The sequence below is a fragment of the Akebia trifoliata genome, chromosome 15, assembly GCF_017979445.1.
Source record: "Akebia trifoliata isolate Shusen 1 chromosome 15, ASM1797944v1, whole genome shotgun sequence".
NCBI classification, from domain to species: domain Eukaryota; kingdom Viridiplantae; phylum Streptophyta; class Magnoliopsida; order Ranunculales; family Lardizabalaceae; genus Akebia; species Akebia trifoliata.
This window is the reverse complement of record NC_141389.1, coordinates 4,947,494-4,967,866: the sequence shown is the minus strand read 5'-3', so window position 1 is coordinate 4,967,866 and position 20,373 is coordinate 4,947,494. Positions and strand designations below refer to the sequence as shown.

General features: G+C 35.4%; 1 protein-coding gene across 1 annotated transcript; it reads right to left on the bottom strand.

Annotated features, from left to right (window-relative positions):
• Positions 1-5,081: 5,081 nt before the first annotated feature.
• Positions 5,082-18,652, bottom strand: P5CR (pyrroline-5- carboxylate (P5C) reductase). The gene is made up of 7 exons (XM_086425984.1): positions 18,310-18,652; positions 17,841-17,889; positions 15,744-15,832; positions 14,508-14,580; positions 6,487-6,607; positions 6,212-6,317; positions 5,082-5,554 (listed from the first exon to the last, which is right to left on the bottom strand). Exons 1-7 carry the CDS (start codon positions 18,505-18,507, stop codon positions 5,366-5,368), a joined length of 825 nt encoding a protein of 274 aa, XP_086282110.1. The 5' UTR covers positions 18,508-18,652; the 3' UTR covers positions 5,082-5,365.
• Positions 18,653-20,373: the final 1,721 nt, after the last annotated feature.

The window sequence follows — 20,373 nt, the reverse complement described above, 5'->3', positions numbered from 1 at the left end:
TTTGAACCACTTTCAAATCTGATTTAATTAAATTATAGTGTTACCATTTTTAGTTTGATGGGGGCTTTGGAAATAATGTAACAAAAGGAAAAGGAAAAGATTCAAGTCATTGTTTTAAATATTAAAATCTCCATGCACCTTTTGCAGAAGTTACTCAAGAGTGTTCAATTAGTTGTTTTGGAGGATTTTGTTTTTAAATGTGTTTAGTCACCTTTTCCACTTCTTTTATATGCTAATTCTAAATACCCCAACTCAAGTCTTAGGTGATCTCCATACGATTTGGAAAACCAACATCTTAAGAACAATTAACGAGACTTTACTAATGAAGCGAAATTACAGATAAACAGGCAAATTTTTTTAGAATAATGATTTTTGAAAACCCCCCCACCGGACATACACTCCCTGATGTGGTATGTGTTAGAACCTTAGATTTTTTCCTCGGGGCACACGACTGCACATATTAATGGGGATGTACAGTTGAGCCTCCAGGGGCTAAAAAATCTATGATTCTAGCCCATGCCAATGGGGGGAGCGTTTGTCAGAAATCATGACTTTTTTTGTACTCTACTTATGTATCTTTCACATAATACATTTGTCCAAAATCATAAACCTATGCTTGCCAAGGTGACCTACTTTCAAAATCTTGTCTGTGATAAAGTCTAAACAAAGACACCACTCTAAGAGGCATCGACATTTCTTACGTTGGGACCCCTTTGGTGAGTTCTTGCCCTTTGTAATCCATTTCCAGACTCCCACTTTATGTGAAAAATTCATATCCGACCCCAACAATTCTTCTTCAGAATATATAGTTTCCCTTTACAAGTCGTCATAACTATTTCCCTAGCAAAACTTGCTTCATCACTCATGTGTTGCGTTGTTTATCTTTGGAGCACCACAGGACTAAGGGGTGCTCTTGGGATGTCATGGTGATAGGGCTGTATTTCGTCCCTTACGACCAAGGTGCAAGGTAACATAATATTAGTAGTTGGGAGTATAATAATACAATTGAATTGGATTAGTTTATCGGTTCAAGGATTTGGATTAAAGATTGAATTTTAGGTTGTCATGAAACTTTGCAGATTTGTATCAATTTGGTTCAGGATTTGTTTCTAATGGAATGTGGATTACATTTTAATTTGAAAATCAGTCGAGAATTAATCCAAATTTGACTGAAGAGGGCCCTCACTATAATAGGAGTAAACAATTATAGGGCAGAGTCAGTTGATTTCGGAAAATTTTTGAGAATTATACAAAAAATGATGTTTTTGACACCTCCCTAGAAATCCTGTCTTGTTCTCGAGATTTGAAGATTCAAGAAGATAGAATTTTGGGATTGAAACGGCGAGGGAAATTAATCGACAAATCATAGATTTATTTGTTGCCTTAATCTGAAATTTGGGGGAGGGGGAAGAAAGGTAACTGTACTTTTTTTTTTTTTTGCCATTGTTTTATGTGATTTATATTCATTAGGAATCCAGATTTCTTAGTGAGAGAATGCACCAATCCATTTAGGGTACGACATATGATGGCTTTTGAGCTCAAAATCTAGTTTCCCTATCTGCAACAGAAATTATACACAAAAATCATTCAAAACCTGGAACCATGTGTAAGTTCATGCAAATGTCAAGCAAACCAATTTTTTTATATGCAAATTTTCTTTAACCATAATTAATTTTTAAAATATTCATTATTCATGCATTATCACTGTCATAGGGTATTTCTATTGTTTTCATATAATAATAATAATACTATGGTTTGCAGTGTTTCTAATTCCCGGTCATCATGATCGAAGCCTTATTCCAAAGATTTGATATTGTCTAAACAGATCTTGGTGGATAATAGGGGTTCTTGAAACAGAAAAAACCTAAACAGTAGGAAATTGAAATAAGCAAGAAATTAGACAAACTTATTGGTTTGTAACTAAGGCACAAAGAAGTCCCTATCTTTAAAATCAAATCCGCGCCCTTGTTGGATTGTATCCATAATGCAAAAGGTTCTTAGGCGGTTAGTTTTCAAGATTCAATAGTCTACTATGAACTTGATCAGACCAGTTACAATAAGAGCAACAGAAAAATGGAAGAATTAATTCCGTAAAAGAGAGAAGATGAGAAGTAGATAGTAATTTGTTTTATTCTATGTTTGTTTTCTGTGTTGTTCTATATATTGTTAGACCATTGTAACATTTGGGCTTCAAGAAAAGATCTGTTAATGGAAACGTTGACATAAGAGAACGTTAATTCAACGGTTCGGAGACAGTTGAGATTAGACAAAATTAACAAAGGAATTTTGATTAAAAAGAACCTCAATTAAGACCCGAATGCAAGCTCGGTCCAGCATGCATGTGTGTTAATGTGCGCACGTTCACACATTAAGATTTTATGGCGGTTTGACTCCAAACACAATTAGTTGCGGTCTCACAGTGCCTTGGGCCTTCATATACGTGCAAGACCCACTCTCTTTCTCACTCACATCCAAGTAAGAAGGAGAATCAGATCTTTTATTGGTTGAACACTACTCTTGTATTTATAGTTCCGTCACCTCACGTTCAAATTGGGCTTGATCGATCCTCACACATCAACTTGAGGGGGAGTCTTAGCATAGATTTGGGCTGCGAGAATATTCTGTGAATATAGGATTTAGATCCTATCTTGATGAAGATTATTGGGGGGATGAAAAGAACACATGATCTCAGCCCTTTAACCATAAAATCCAATGATTTAGATTTATGAGTATTTTGATAGCACAAATCTCAGAGGTACTTATCCCAAGGATAAATCTCAACCCTTGTCTTTTGCATTTAAAAGGTTGGGATCATGTGCTTTTTTCATAAGTCATTCTTATGAGACAAGGGATCCTGACCCATATACATATATAGGTTTCGGCAGCCCACATTGCTTAAAAGTTTCGGATTGGTCCTCACAAAAAACCAGCTCAATCTGAAACTTGTAACCGCATCAAAAGTGGTTTAAAATTGTAGACCGTCGAATTTTTTTTACCAAAATTTGTAAATCACTTTTGATGGATTTAGAAGTTTCATATTTGGCTGATTTTTTGTAAGAATCATCTCTTCACCATAGAGATCATCCTCACAAAAAATCATTTCAATCCGAAACTTTTAAGCCATATAAGACATTTATATATATATAGGGTACCATTCAGCAACAAACATTTTGGCAAAACATTTTTCAAAACATGGGTTAGAGGTTTTAGAATGAGCTGATTTTTTGTGAGGATAATCTCTATGGTGAGTTAATGTATTTTCCTAAATATATTAAATCTGTGAAACAAATCATTTATGCCCAGTGGAATTAGTAAAAAAATTGTACCTATAGTCCAACAATAATATACTATATCTCATTAAGGCTTTTGAGATATATTGCATGGTGGAGGGACTAGATGGGAAAGTGTACATTGAAGACAAATCACAGTAATACTCTAATCTCTTGGGGTCTATGTAGCAAATAATTTATGAATTTATTTGCAAATGGAATAAGTACAATGCCTCTAAGGGAGGCATCTCACCCTATTTTCCATCTATAATTTGAGATCGGATCCAAAGAGAAAATCAATAGTTCTCTCTGGACACTTAAGAAAAGGAAGATTTTTTAATTTAGCATGATTTTCTTTAGAGATTCGACCAGATCAAATATTACAACCAGTTTGATCAAAACACAAAAGGTAACATAGTTTCTTGTTTAGTTAGACTTAGATCAACACATGGATATGAGAATATATATGAAATTTTAAGCATTTATTTTTATATTCAAAAATAAATAAAAATTGAAACTTCTTCTATTTGTAATAGTGCAACGGGGATATCCAACCAAAACTATTAGTTTTTGTTTCCTCTCTTGTATTAAAGCCATCTTTAATTCCTGATCATCATCATCAAAGCCTTATTCCAAAGATTTGATATCGGCTAAATAGATTTCATCCCTCCGTTTAGGGCTGTTCAAAAAGTCATGTCTCTTATGTCATTGAAAGTGTATTCTTCTTATACGTTCTTACTGTCAATTTTTGTTAGAACTTCAACTTGTATTTTCCTTCTAATCATGGGTTTGAAAAGTGTCCGAGTTGATGAGTCATTTTGATATATGTATCATTCGTGAACGAGACAAGACCAGAAGATCGAGTGTAACTTTTTTCTTCTCCCTCAATTCTTCTTCTCTGCTTCCTTTTGGTTGACGCATCATCAGATAATGAAACGACTCAAATGTGTTATCTAGGTATCGTTCACACATCAGATGAAAGATTATCCAAGATTGAAAATAATTCTTTTTTTATCAATAATGCTTCTAATTGGGGTTGTAATCGACCTTTGATGAATGTGCCCAAACCATCTGACTTTCTCTTAGTTTATAACCTATTAGAGCTACTCCTATATTTTCTCGAACTTTTCATTTCTAATCTTATCTTTCCTAGTTGTTCCACTCATCCATCTTAATATCATCATCTCTTCTATGCTCAATCTATTAATACAATGCTTCTTGACTACCCAACATTAAACTCCATATAGTTAATCTTACTATTGTCTTACAAATGTTTTGTTTCAATTTGATTTTTTTTTATATCGATCAACACCTCCACTTTAACTATCTACCTTTAATTCTATGAGCAATGTTTTTCTCAATCTCTGCATTATTTATAATAGATCGGAGATAATAAAATCATGAGTATCGATTATTAAAATCATACCTCGAGCATTAACTCTTTGCTTTTACTTATTCTAAAGCCCTTGGACCAACATGTCTCTCCATAATTCTAAATCTGTGTCGAGTTCTTTATAGTCTCGTCAATACATATCATTACAATCATCCTTGGACTTAACAAGCTCGTGTTAGTCACTTTAATTTATCCACTGATGGTGCTATGCATATGTGAATGTATCATGAGTATTTTGGACATTTAATATTCTACTGAACTGTGACCAAATAATTTAAAAAAAAAAAAAAAGGAATCAACCACCTTATTAAGAAGGTTATATATTAAATTATAATTTCCCTATTTTAGTTGGACAGAAAGTTTGAAGGTCTTATACTACTAAATAAAAGAATAGTACCATAATCTTGAAAAATGTATGAAACAATCATTTGTAACTGTGACCAATAGAATCAGTAAAAATAAAATTATCAAAAGCAGCTCTAAAATACCTATAATAAAAGTCTCTCTAATACTCAATAATCCCTTGGGGGGCATATAATAATTTATGAGCTTATCCCATTGTAATAGTGCAATGGGATACCCAACCAAAACTGTATCTGTCAAGAAAAAGAATTGCCACTAGAATACACCAGTTCAGATGGTATCTCATACGTTACGGGTTTTTTTTTTTTTTTTTGTTCAGTTGTACATGTCAGCAGTAAGACTACCTCTTTGAAAACTCTCGACTGCGATTAGCAGCAGCAACGACGGTGTTCATTAGAATGCCACGGAATCCACCTTTTTCCAATTCATGAATCCCAGCAATGGTAGTCCCACCAGGTGATGCAACATCGTCTTTCAGCTGCCCTGGGTGCTTTCCGGTGTTAATGGCCATAGCTGCTGCCCCCAAAACCTATAAATACAAACAACACTTTATCACCAACAAAAAACTATAGGAATATACATCCAATGATTAAACAATTCACAAGACTGCTATATATAAGTACTTCATTTCCTACTCCCCCACATGACGAGCAAATTCTAAAGTGATAACTTCTTTGAAAAAATGAAACAGATCGGTTGCTAGGGCTTAAAATGGGTCGGGTTCAGGTTGGATGTGAGTATTATCCATATCTAGATCTGATTTTTTTATCTGGATCCAAACCAACCAAATTACTTAATTTGGGTCAGTTGAGTTGGATAATTTCAGACTATTCAACATTTTTTTTTTTCTACGAATTCATGTTATACTATTCTGTTTTACCATTAAAATTCATTTATTTTATAAGAATTCATGTTATATTAAAGTAGTAGAAGAAAGATATTTGAAAAACATAAAAATAAAATTTTCAAAGTAATATATCATCACTAGGATCCAGGAAGATATATCCATATCTGACCAGGACCCGACTCAGATCAAGGGACATCAACCCATATTAGACCCATTTTTTATTCGGATCTACTCCCAGGGTCCAAACCCGCTAAATTCGGATTTGGATTACTTGGATGTCAGATAAAATTCGACCCATTTTATGCCCTATTAATGGTTGCAGTAGTAGTTTACACTTACTGTCTGAGAAGCTAAACCTAATGCCAGGTCTCGAGGAAGACCTGCAGCTACTCCTCCATCAGCCAGAGCCTCTATTGCTAGATATATGTACGCTGGTCCACTACCACTGAAAATTATAGATAATAAATCCACTTTATTAAGAAACACTGCAGTTTTCATTATATAGTGACTATATTTACAATAAAGAGCAGAAAACATTCCCCACATCCATAAAGTAAAGATATTTAAACACTATGAAGGTGTGGAATTTCATTATGAAAAGAGCAAACATATACCTCAAGCCAGTGATCGCGTCAAACAATTTCTCATCAGCTGTCCATACCTTACCAATTGCTCCAAAAAGATTGGCCATAAGTTCTCCATCCTCTTTAGTTGCGGTGTTGCCCAAGCTGATCACTAAATAAATGCAAGTATATCAGATATTCATAGCATTCACATATTGCTGACAAACATGAAAGTCTATATTGTAAGCTAGACTCCTAAAAAAATTTGAATGGTAAGTGATTTTTTTAGAGGAATCGGATATTTTTCGATTTGGTTTTCAATGTTTTTTTTTTTTTTTTGACATATTTCACTTGATTATTCTATAATGAGAATTTTAATCGGTATGCGATCCATTCTAAAATAGAGAGTGATCCATTCTAAGAGCATGCTAATCCATTTTATTTAAGGCTATACATAGATTTATAGAACCATTCCATCACGGTTCCAAAAGAAAAAAAAGGTCCTTAATGGAACTTTAGAATCCACTCTTGAAGCAGCGGAAAGGAGGAACTCCAAGTACAATCTAAAGACTTGGCAAGGTGACAACACCTTGAATTACCAGTACAGAAGTCCACAATTTTTGTGTCATTAAGCCAAATTCCTTCATTCAGCTAGAATTTGCAGATGATACTCAACCCTGACACAACTTCGAAACAACAAGGAAGGCCCTTTAAAAAGACAACTTGTTTGGGATTTTCCTCTAAAAACAAGAGATTATCATCTGCAAATTGCAAGTATGAAATCCTGATATTATCATTCCCAATCTTGAAGTCCTCAATTACACCTATTTGAACTGCTCTGGAAACCATTCTACAGAAAGCATTCAAACCTATAATGAAAAGGAATGGAATGAGGAGATCTCCTTGACAGAAGCCCCTCAAGCTTCTACAATAACTAGTTAAAGAGCCATGAACAAAAATTGAAAACAATGTTGAATTTACATATTTTGGAATCTGAGAGCTCCAATTATGGCCAAAGCCCATCCTGCCTAATCCAGAAAGCCCCAATGGACAAGATCATAAGCTTTTTCAATGACTCCTTGCACTAAATCCCATGGATTTGTTACTTTTAATCTACCATTTAAAATCAAAATCTGCATACTTAAAACAAAAAGTCCTTCATGTTCTCACTTCTCAGCCCATGTTACTAAAACTCTTAAACGACCTTTATGAGATTAGCATTGATTGCTTCCCTGGTGCATTAAATCCAAATCCTTGATAGCAGGAATAATTTCACTTCTTCCAAAGGATTATCAAACCAAGGCTCAAGGCTGAACTAAGGCAATCAAAATGCAATACATCGATGGTAAGTCTATGCAAGGCCAATTCTCTATATAGATTTCTCGTAAAATCTTAAATAGTTGATGCTCTAGGAGCCTCTCCCTTACCTAGAAATGCATCTCAACACTCAACCAAACAAGCCGATTACATTTCATTCCTACATTGGCAAACCATGGAAAAACCCCATGTATTGTCCTCTTCTTTGAACCATCCCATCTTGAACTTTTGTCTCCAATTGATTTCCTCAAAATTACCAATTTTAGATAATATCCAGTACCAAAGGTTAGTATTTTTGACATTCCTCTTTCCTATCTGTTTGCCCAATTTCTTCCAGCATATACTTCATTTTAAGATCCACTCTCCCAAAAACCTCAATATTCCATACTTTGATTTTATCCTTGAGCAACTTACCCTCAAATGAAATTGATTCCTTCAATTCTTTGACTATCTCCTTAAAATCAGGACAACTAAACCATATTTTTTGGAGACGAAAAGGCTTTGTCTACTGATTAACTCTCACAATCGATGAGTAGAAGCATATGGAGAAAGCTGGCCTTGGAACCAGAGATCGATACACATTGATTTAGCAACCTCATAAGATTGGATTAAACAGAACTTGATTCTAATGTACCATAAAAACAAACTTGCATGCATGCATGTAAACGCAAAGAACGCTTATGAATCTAAGAACCTTTCCATGGACAGTCTCCCTCCTGTTGTCCAATTTGTTTTGAGGCAAAAGGGGCATAGAAACAATCAATGGACATTTTCTTCTCAGGTTCATTATGCAAGATAATGAGTTATAAGTAGACTTCATGAATGGTTGTTCCTTTCCCTCTTTACATCACATTCTTGGGCAGATATGGACGTCGGAATCATTTTTTATTGTTTGGTGATTTATGGGAGAGGCATAGCAACAGAATTGTTGAGAGGATTCAGCAAAGCTTCCCAGCTTTGAAGAAAAGATTGCAAGATTGTAAATGCTTGGCTCTTGCTTGAGTGAAATTTCATGGAACCCGAACTGAAAACTGACAAGGACAAATGTTAGGGTGGTCATTGTCGTCCTTTACAAGTCAAAGATAATAATAAAGCTGAGATGCACACCCAAAAATTGAATTACTCAAAATCTTCTTAGGTTCCTTATAGGTCTTTTACACCACAGAAGCTTATTTGTCTTTATAGGAGAATCAGGAAATCTGATCTCATAGAATCAGGAAAATAGGATATTCTTCTTGATTATTTTTTATCACTCTTGACTTTCTAGAATATTCTTGTAATCTTCTACAATAGGATAATTGGTTGATTATTCTAGATTATTCTTGAATTTCTAGATTATTCTTGTAATAGGATAGTTGATCTATAAATACCCTATTGGGGCATTTGTAATGATCATCCAAGAATTCTCAATAAATTCAGTTTTTCTACATGGTATCAAAGCCCTAGGTTCTGATCTAGGGATTACCTATGGCGAGCCAAAATCCGTGGAAGACGGCTTTAACCAGTGCAACCAACAAAGACTCAGCGGCGTCAAGGGAAAGCACCACAAGTTCGAACCTGAACTCCTCCATCTCATTCAGTGATTCAGAAGGGTCCACGAATTAGTTCCAATTGAATATCCACCATCTAAATGAAAAAAACTACATGGAATGGTCGCAAATCGTTCGTTTGATTTTGGAAGGCAAGGTAAAGCTTGGATATTTGACAGGAGAAGTGACAAAACCTGCAGATGTAGATTCGACTCTCAAGACCTGGAAATCAGAAAATTCTTTAATCATTGCGTGGTTGGTGAACTCAATGGAACCTGCAATTGACAAGCCCTTCATGCTCCTGTCGACGGCCAAAAATGTTTGAGAAGCAATCAGGGATATGTATTCCGATCTAGAAAATTATTTGCAGATTTTTTATTTAAAATCCAAACTTTGGCACGTAAAACAGGGCGACTAAGATGTAACCTCCTACTACAACGAGTTGATGACATTGTGGCAGGAGTTAGACCTCTGTTATGATGATGTCTGGGAGTGTGCGAATGATAGTGCCCGGTTTATGAAACGACAGGAAAATAATCGTGTATTTATGTTCTTTGCAGGACTTAACAAGGAGTTAGACAAAGTGCAGGGCCAAATTTTAGGGAAAACTCCTCTGCCAACAATTCGTGAAACCTTCTCAGATGTTTAGAGAGAAGAAGCACGGCAAAGTGTGATGCTTAACAACAAATTGGTTCCTAGTACTACTAACTCGGAAGTAGAAAGTTCTGCCTTTGTAACTCGGGATTTTTAGTAGGAGGTGAAGAAGGATGGTAAGCGTTCTGAACGGTTGTAGTGCGATCACTGCAAACGTTCGTGGGACACCGGAAACCTACTGGAAAATTCATGGCAAGCCTCAAAACTGGAAGAAGTCTCGTGGAGAGGGGCGTGCACTTCAGGCTAGTGTCTCGGATCAAGAGCAGCAATCTTCTTTAAGTTCGTTTCCTTTCACCAAGGAGCAGATAAACCAACTGTACAAGTTTCTCGAGTCTCAGAAAAATCCTTCTTGTTCTTTAGCTCAAAAAAGTAATTACCTGAAAGCAACTATCATTGGTGTCAACCCTGATCGCACCTGGATCATTGATTCAGATGCAACCGATCAGGGTTGTCAAATCTTTTTTCTTTGTATAATCCTTATGCAGGTAATCAGAAAATTAAGATTGTAAATGACTCTTTTTCAACCATTGCAGGAAAAGGTTCTATTATATTATCTCCATCACTCACTCTTCACGATATTCTTAATGTTCCCAAACTTTCCTGTAATCTTTTGTTTGTCAGTAAGCTAGCCCGTGATCAAAACTGTCAAACTAATTTTTTCCCAACTCATTGTGTATTCCAGGATTTAACCTCCGGGAGGATGATTGGCAATGCTAAATAGAGTGGAGGACTCTACTTCCTTGATGATGGATCTAAATCGAGGCGACAATCTCAATAAATAAGTTCCTGCTTTGAATCAATTTCTGTTTCCAATAATAATATTATGTTATGGCATTTAAGATTAGTTCATCCAAGTTTTAAATATTTAAAACATTTGTTTCCTAAGTTGTTTGGCAATAAACATCCATCTATGTTTCATTGTGAAATATATGAATTTGCAAAACACCACCGTACATCTTTTCCTTCACAACCATATAAACCATCAAAACCTTTCACTATTATTCACAGTAATGTTTGGGGTCCTAATAAGATAAGTACACCTTCTGACAAGAGATGGTTCATCACATTTACAGATGATCATACTCGACTCTGTTGGGTGTATTTATTGAAAGAAAAATTAGAGGCCGAACGCGTTTTTAAAAATTTTTACAATATGGTGCAGACTCAATTTCAAACTAACATACAAGTTTTCAGGAATGATAATGAGAAAGAGCATTTTAACATGACCTTGAAAAAAAAATTTCTTGAAAAAGAAATAATTCATCACAGTTCTTGTATCGATACACCCCAACAGAATGGTGTTGCAAAAAGAAAAAATAAACATCTGTTGGAGGTGGCTCGCGCATTACTTTTTGCAATTAAAGTTCCCAAGTATATGTGGGGAGAGGCTGTTTTAACTGCTGCGTACTTAATAAACAGAATACCCTCCAAAGTTTTACAATTTCGAACTCCTTTCCAATTTTTCACAAATTATTTTCCAACTGCTAGACTCTCTGTTGATCTACCTCTAAAAATATTTGGTTGTACGGTTTTTGTTCATGAACATGGAAAAATTGGAAAACTTGAGCGCAGAGCTATAAAATGTGTCTTCATTGGTTACTCCCCAACTCAGAAAGGCTATAAATGTTTTGACTTGATATCGAAAAAATGTTTTGTCACAATGGATGTTACATTTTTTGAAAAACAACCATACTTTAAGGATATTCATCTTCAGGGGGAGATTTTTAAGGAAGATTCATTTAACTCGGGCGATGTTTTTCTCTCAAATGATGTGTTTCTCTCACAAGAGTCTGAGTCTAGTATCTCTGCACCTACAGTAAATGGCCAAGATTCGTTCCTTAAAACTCCTCCCACTATGAGTAATGTTTCCCCTGAGTCTAGGCCTACATTTGAAAAACAATCTAAAAATCAAAATGCTGAGCAACAATTTTTGGAAACCGAAAATAAGGAATAGTCTACTATAATGTCACAACATGATAATAGATTCAAGGAAGGTGACCGAACTTGAAAAGGGATTGTTTACTTGAAGAAGAATCATAAGAAAAGGAAAGACGAATTGACACTACAACACAGCCATGATTCTGAACCAAGGACGAATCAACAATCTGAGTTTGTTACAAGTAATTCTCTTTCTCTTCCCAACAGTCAGTCTAAGTCTTCTGATTTAGACATTCCTATAGCTCTTCGTAAAGGGGTTAGATTCTATACTAGTCATCCACTGTCTAAATTTGTGTCATACTCGAAATTGTCTTCATCTCTTGTTGTTTTACCCCTCAATTGTCTAGTGTAGAAATTCCTAACAGTGTACAGGAGGCTCTAAAGGTTCCAAAGTGGAAGGAAGCAATACTTGAAAAGATGAGAGCTCTTGAGAAGAACAATACGTGGAGTGTTGTGGCGTTGCCAACTAGAAAAACCACTGTGAGTTGTAAATGGGTCTTCACTGTGAAGTACAACTCTGATAGTTCAGTGGAAAGATACAAGACTAGGTTGGTGGCAAAAGGATTCACCCAGACATATGGCATTGATTATTCTAAAGCTTTTGCTCCTGTTGCAAAATTAAACACGGTGAGAGTACTTTTATCTATTGCTGCTAATCTGGACTGGCCCTTGCAACAACTAGAAGTGAAGAATGCCTTCCTCAATGGTGACTTGAATGAAGAAGTGTACATGGATAGTCCGCCGGGCTTTGAGGAGAAGTTTGGCTCAAGAGTATGCAAACTAAAAAAAGACTATATGGTATCAAACAATCTCCAAGGGCTTGGTTTGAGAAGTTCACACAGTCTGTCAAAAACAAGGATATTCTCAAGGACAAGCTGATCATACCTTGTTTTTCAAATTCTCTCATGAAAGAAAGGTTGTGCTAATAGTTTATGTTGATAATATTATTCTCAAAGGTGATGATGTGATCAAAATAGAGAGACTGAAGAAGAACCTTGCATTAGAATTCGAGATCAAGGATTTGGTAACGCTAAGATATCTCCTTGGCCTGGAAGTTGCTTGTTCAAGGAAAGGAATCGTTGTCTCTCAACGAAAGTATATTCTTGATATTTTGAAGGAAACCGGGTTGAGTGGTTGCAGACCGGCTGAGACTGCGATGGATCTCAATGTAAAGCTTTGGGAAGAGGGAAGTGTTCCTATTGATACTGATAGATACCAGAGATTGGTTGGAAAACTAATCTATTTATCTCATACTTGACCAGATATTGCCTTCTCTGTCAGTGTTGTTAGTCAATTTATGCACGCACCTTATAAAGAACACCTCGAGGCGGTCTATCGATTTTTAAGATATTTAAAATCTACTCCTGGAAAATGTTTGTTTTTCAAAAAGACAAATCAAAGAAGTATTGAGGTATTTACTGATGCAGATTGGCAGGTTTGGTGAATGACAGGAGATCTACTTCAGGGTATTGCACCTTTGTGTGGGGAAACTTGGTAACCTGGAGAAGCAAGAGGCAAAATGTTGTTGCCAGAAATAGCGCAGAGGCTAAGTTTAGAGCAATGGCTCAAGGGATCTGTGAGGTATTGCTAATATACAGAATCCTCGAAGAACTCAAGATGACTGTGGAACTTCCTCTGAAACTGTACTGCGACAGCAAGGCTGCAATAAGTATTGCTCACAATCTTGTCCAGCATGATAGGACGAAGCACATTGAGATTGATCGACATTTCATTAAGGAAAAACTTGAAGCTGAAACTGTTTGCTTACTGTTTGTGTCTTCTAGTCAGCAAACAACCGACATCTTGACTAAGGGCCTTGCTAGACCTAACTTTGAACATTTGATAAGCAAGTTGGGCATGATTGACATTTATGCACCAACTTGAGGGGGAGTATAGGAGAATCAGGAAATCTGATCTCATAGAATCAGGAAAATAGGATATTCTTCTTGATTATTCTTGATCACTCTTAACTTTCTAGAATATTCTTGTAATCTTCTACAATAGGATAGTTGGTTAATTATTCTAGATTATTCTTGTAATAGGATAGTTGGTCTATAAATACCCTATTGGGGCATTTGTAATGATCATCCAAAAATTCTCAATAAATTCAGTTTTTCTATAGTCTTAATACAACTTATTGGGAGAGGTCTAATTTTCAATGTTATTTTGACATGATCAACTTTGTTAGATGTTAAAGCTTTATTTCCATAACATCCTTTATTCTCACTAGATCCCTGAAAAACATGTAATGTATGAAACAGTGGGTTTCTAACTTCAGGAATTTATGGATCCTTCATGTGTTCCATTTCTGAGATTTCGTTTTAGTTCTCCATTTTTTTTATCAAACGTCCCTTTGTCTTTTCACATTCAATGAACCATAGTAAGAGAAACAAAAAAAAAATGTCTAGAATAATTTAAGGTACCAAAAGTTGTTTCAGCGTGACCCAACTGTCCCATACACTGGTAGCAAATCAGAAACAAGAATTCGTATATTCCATTATAAAATTTCAAAGTAACATCTAGATTAACCTTGAATGTTGTTTGTGTTACAAAATCTAAAACGATAGTATTAAATACACTAGAAAGTTAAATGTTTCTAGTCAAAAATAGGTAACAAACACAGAAAGCTGTTACCTGTTGCTGCCTCACCGACAGCAGCAGGGGTATTTGGTATCACCCTAATAAACCGACCATGACCTGCCCATTCCTGCATGAAACACCTGATCAATTTAGTTGAATGAATATAGAAATAATAACAAATGAATGTGTATTTATATGCATAAGGAGTATAAAATGCTTGAACAAGCATGCAAGCATTACTTCATAAGATGTAACAGTCAGAAGGTGAAACAAGAGAAGAAATGAAAGCAGAAATTTCCATAGAGGGCACTAAAAAGTGCCCAAATATGTCCGGTAAATAGTTTGTGAAGATCAAAATTCTTACTGATAACTCTATATAAAATTAGATTCCAACAATATCTATATTTTCAAGATATTGAACAGATAAGAAATAAAAAATAAATAAAAAAGTGAAAGACACAAAGAAAGAACATAAACATGATTCAATTAGTCAATGTGAGGGAATAATGGTAGGGACATTTATGTTGGCTTTAATCTTTTACCAATTTTGTTTATTGATTCAGAGAATTTTTTGTTTTCATGTTTATGTAACAAACAGTAAGGATTGCATAATTAAAGAAGTGGACTAATTGTATTAATCTAACCCTTGAAGATAGGTTGAGGGCATTGTATGAGGTTTACCCCAGAATTTGCATGACTAACGGATTCTACAGGCAAGGCTAGACAATAACCTGCAAGACCTTCATTAGCTTCAATTGTTCTCTGACCACTATTGAGTTCCTTGCATTTTTAATGAAACCAAGGGGAAGAACTGCACTTTGTTCTCTAATCATTGGGCACAATGCTTATATGCATTTATTTTTTTGGTTAGATGTCTACGTTTTGTGTTTAGGATTTTATATGAGCCTAATTATAATTATAAACTACAAAAATTGTTAGAACGAGTGTTATAATATTTTGTAATGTTGAAATTATAATTCAGCCAAACCTTGCTACTGTTTTAAGAGTGTGTTTTAATCTTGAATAGGGGTGTGATAAATACTTTAAGAAATTGGGTGTAATAAGTAAAAGGTGTGGTGCTAATAGCAGCTCTCTTTATTTTTCTTCTTGGTCAGTGGTCCTCATTGCATTCTTAAGAAGAAAAAAAACTCCTCTTAGTATTTGAAGAGGAGTGGAGAGAAATCTAAATTTATCTCCAGATGATCCTAAGGAAGCTACAGTGAATACAAGTGACACCACTAACTGGAAAGTTACAGAGAGCAAGAACAGAAAGAGACTCCGGATGCAAACCTGCAGATCAACCAATTTTACTCCAGCAGCAACGGACACCAAAAGTTTCTCTGTAAGCAGCGGCTTCAACTGCAAAACCACCTCCTTAACTGCAATGGTGACAACTTCGTAGTTATGATGAATGGAGTGCATGAAATAAAATCAATCAATGGTTATAAACTTATAATAATCCCATTCTTTAATTGAATTAGTCTAAGGAGAACACCTTAGCTGCCTTTATGTTTCATCCTTATGCCTCAGGAAATTTTTAAGGAGGCTCACTAAGAGGTGCACCATGAGACATAAGCCTCACACGCCTTTAAAAATGCTGTTTAAAAGTGCAATGCCTGGGAAGTGCTTGACTATCAATGCTAGTATGAACATCATTATGAGTTAATTCAAAGTGGCTTGAAATGTTCTTCATAAACACAATATTTTGCAAGAAAATGAAATTGGTCGGGTCAAGAATTTTTCTTTCTTCTTGTGACACAGATGACCCAACTTTAATAGAATGTGGTCTGCAATGTGCACAGAGAATGACACCTGAAATGCATTAACCTCATCAAAAGTTGCCACATAGACGAAACCAACGATGAGTAGGTGATCATTATATGCAATAGAGATCCCCCTGTTATGCGTAAACTATGCCTATCTGTCTAGTTGAGGGCTTCTTCTACTTGATGTTGGAGTAGGGTGTTGAAATCTGATTTAAAAGAATGTCAAAATCTAAATGAGGGAATCCATCAGATAGTTTGACACCTTGTGGATGACGTAGAAGTGATTCTGAAAGTAAAGCAAGCATACTTGACTAGATATGAAGATAGCTCACTTAACAAAAGTAGAGGGTATCCTATGAAAGACCGCCCCAATATCCACGAAAGTAGTGTAAAACTAAAGATGATCTTCTATAGAGCTTGCTCAAATCAATAAGAAGCCAAAATGGGTTTAAATATAATCTTTGAAAGGCATCAAATAAGAATGCCTGCTACGCACCATATCAGAATCCAATCTTTCCTTAACATAGAACTTTCCTATATTTAGCACCATGTCTTTTATTATTCAAATGCTAGTTAGATAGGTGTTCCGTTACCATTTGGGTTATAAATATGTCTTCTGTTGGCATAATTAGAGGCTAAGGGAGACCGGACAATCATCCTAGAGATGTGTAATCTACTCTAGAAGGAGGAGATTGATTGTAGCCCAAGGATTGTGCTCGGGACCCCAAGAGGAATTATAGGAAGTAAGAAACCAAAGCAAGAACTAGGAAAGACAACCAGTAAGCAAGTGTTAGACCAATGCTAGGGACTCCCAAGTGCAAGGATGAAGAAAGCAAAGCTTCCTTCCTTAGCAGTTATGCTCAAGATCCATGGAAAAACTTGCCAATGAGACTCAAATCCCTAAAATCATTGATAAAATCTAGGGATTAATACTTATCTCACAAAAATAGAAGGAAATTGAATTAGAATTAAAGAAGAAAACAGAAAGAGGGCAAAAGAGTCCTAAATAGAAAGGGAAACTCTATAGGTACAAATATAAGATAAAAGAGTTTATTTAGAATTATTTGATTCCGGTTGAATAATTGTTGTGAATCTAACTTAGGCATCAGAGTTTCTTTGACAGGTACCACAAAGGTGCTTAGGCAGTAGTTTTACTTGCAGGTTTGAGCTAGTGATGTCTTTAATCTCGAGGAGGTTGTTGAAAAATAGACCACATGTTTTAGTTATTTAGTAACTATTTGGGTAATTTTCCACTTTCATAAGTTGTAGGAACTTAACTATAGAAGTCATGTAGACCTTGACGAATGTTCCAAGCGAAATTTAGAAGGTCTCGTCTCCCTCGAACGAATCAACTTCTCTCTTATTTTATTATTCTTCTTATTTTCAGCATACTAAAATCTGTGTGATCAAAGGATCACATCAATCTCATCAAAATCAAGAAGTGACACCTCTACCGTATGAAAAATGTTTCTCATTCAAGAAGCATAGACCAATCGTCTAACGTCTAACATCTACCGTAATATATAGAACACATCTACCGTAATATATAGAACACATTTTCAGTAATGAATTATAAAGCAAGGGAACTGAAAGCAGAACTCAAAATGTAGCGCATAAATACCAATTTGGGGTTTCACCGAGAAAATGACCACATCACTGTCTTCAACTACCTATTCATCATCAAATGGGGGGAAAAAAGAAACAAACTTGAATTATAAATTACAATTTCTAGTTAGAGAGAGAGAGAGAACGAAAGATCACGGAACAAAAAAGAACAAAATTACTATACAGTTATCAGATTAAGAGCACAAATCCAAAGAACAGAACATTTAACTCGTCAAATTGGATTAAAGCCCAATATCATCGCAGGGAAAATCCTTGGGGGACTTTGTTTTTCACTGTGATTCTCACTGCATTGATGTGATAGCCATAGATGGCTTTCATCAAGATACGAGTAAAAAGCATCTACGGTTACGTGGCCACCTCCACGTCAGAAACGTGAGAATCACAGTAAATCCCTGTGTCACCCCAGCATTACTCATCAGCACACATTCCTTAATTGAATCGAATCAAATCGATTAGATTGTTACCTGATAATTGTGTTCAAAGATCTTAACTCCCATTGAAGAAAACGCGTCTCTGCGATCGAGATCTTTATGAGAAGTTCGGATTCTTGAAGCAGGAATTAAACCCGATTTCACCACTCCTTTGGCGATGCTCTCCGCCATTTTTCCAGCTCCAATGAACCCTAACTTGAAAGTGTCACTCGGAATTGGAACAGCAGCCATGGCTAGGGTTTCTTCAATGTTCCTCCTCTGTTGCTCGAGAGCGAAACAATGGCGGAAATAGAGTGGTACACTTTCCCAGCTTATGAGGAAGAAATATATTTTTAGTAGGGCCGTCAACGGATACTAATCGGTTCGAATACCCCTATATCCGAATCCGAATCCCAAACAAAATATGATATTCGAATCCGATGGATATTCTGTAATCAAATTCGAATCCGATTATTATATCGGATATTATATGAGATTCGTTTAACAAGGAGACCGATCCCAATTTCGACCAAAAACCCTTGATTTTCTTTCAATAAACACTAATGCTGGAGTAACATTTTTTGGGTGACAAAAATGACATTTTGACGTGTAATCGTAGATTATTTCCTTGAGATACGAGTAAAAGTATCTACGCTTATGTGCACACCACCACGTCAAAATGTAACGTTTGTCACCCCAAAAGTGTCACCCGAGCACGACTCCACGATAGAACATGTAATCTTCAAATACTTTTATCTGTTCCAACCATCAAAGTAGGATAGGATTTTTTGGGGAAAGTTCAAAAATGAAAAATGCCCTCACTTCAACCATAGATAAAAACTTTGATTTTTAGTTTTCTAAATAAAAATAAATTCACCCCTTTCATCTTCAAAATCGTCATCTACCACTTTTAGTGTTCAATTTACTTCAACCTTAAACCCTCAAGGAAAAAATAAGATTTTGAGGGGAAATAGAAGAAAATTAATTTTTAAATTAAAAAAAATGAGATTTTCTACAAAAGGGGCTTAGGGTTTCAAGAGGAGAAAGTTGAGTTCGAATCTGGATGAGAGAACGAGAGGGTTTCCCGTTAAATGGAGCTCGTTGGAGAAGATGATGGAACTTGCTGGAAAAAATAATGAAAATCCCCGGAGAAGATGATGGCTTGATGGAGATGGTGGCTTTCACATTCACCAAATCTAAACGAAGGGGAGATCCATGTAGAGGAAAGAAATCTTTTAAGATTTTATATTAGATATTATTATATTATATAATATAATATGTATATATTAGTTCGAATCGGATGTTACCGAATTTGATAAATCAATATTTGAATCCGTATCCAATAAGATTTTCAATAAATAAATTTATCCGAATTCGAGTCCAAGATCTGAAAATTTCAAATAATATTTTTTGAATTTGAACCGGATTCGGAGTTTCGACTATTCATTGACACTGTAAAGAGATAAAATCATCTCTCATCTGATTCATTCATCTACACTATTAACACGCATCCCAATGCAGACATGTGGTATTATTTGAAGAGTATTCTATCTTATTAAGGAACAATCTCAATTTAAAATGATTATTCTCTTTTTTTATGTAATTATTAATTTGAATAGCGGCAATATAGTCAATTGTAACTTAATTAGGATTAAGACTCTAATTAGGGTTTTTCTATTTAAAAGTCTTAAGGTCATTGTAAAGAGAGGAAGAAAGTAGAAGAAGAGAGAGAAGGAAAAAAGGGGAGGAGGAGACTATGTAACTGTGAGATCTTTAGTAAAACAGCTCCTCGAGCCCGTGGACGTAAACACGTTTGCCGAATCACGTAAAAAATCTTTATCTTTCCTATTATTTTTATGTTTTTGTTATTATTTTGTAAATTGAATGTCGAAATCATAATCGAGGCTAATCTATCACAAAATCGGCCTCTACAATTAGCGTCATCCGTGGGATAGAATCAAGAACACTAACGAAAAATCACATAATACAATTGAGATTTCAATCAAAGATTGGAGGATTAGGCGCTGTCCCAAGATTAGTACGACCGATTTGAAAAATTTGCAAATAGGTTCATGCATAAATGGGGATCACGGATTCACAATGTTAAAAAAAAAAAAA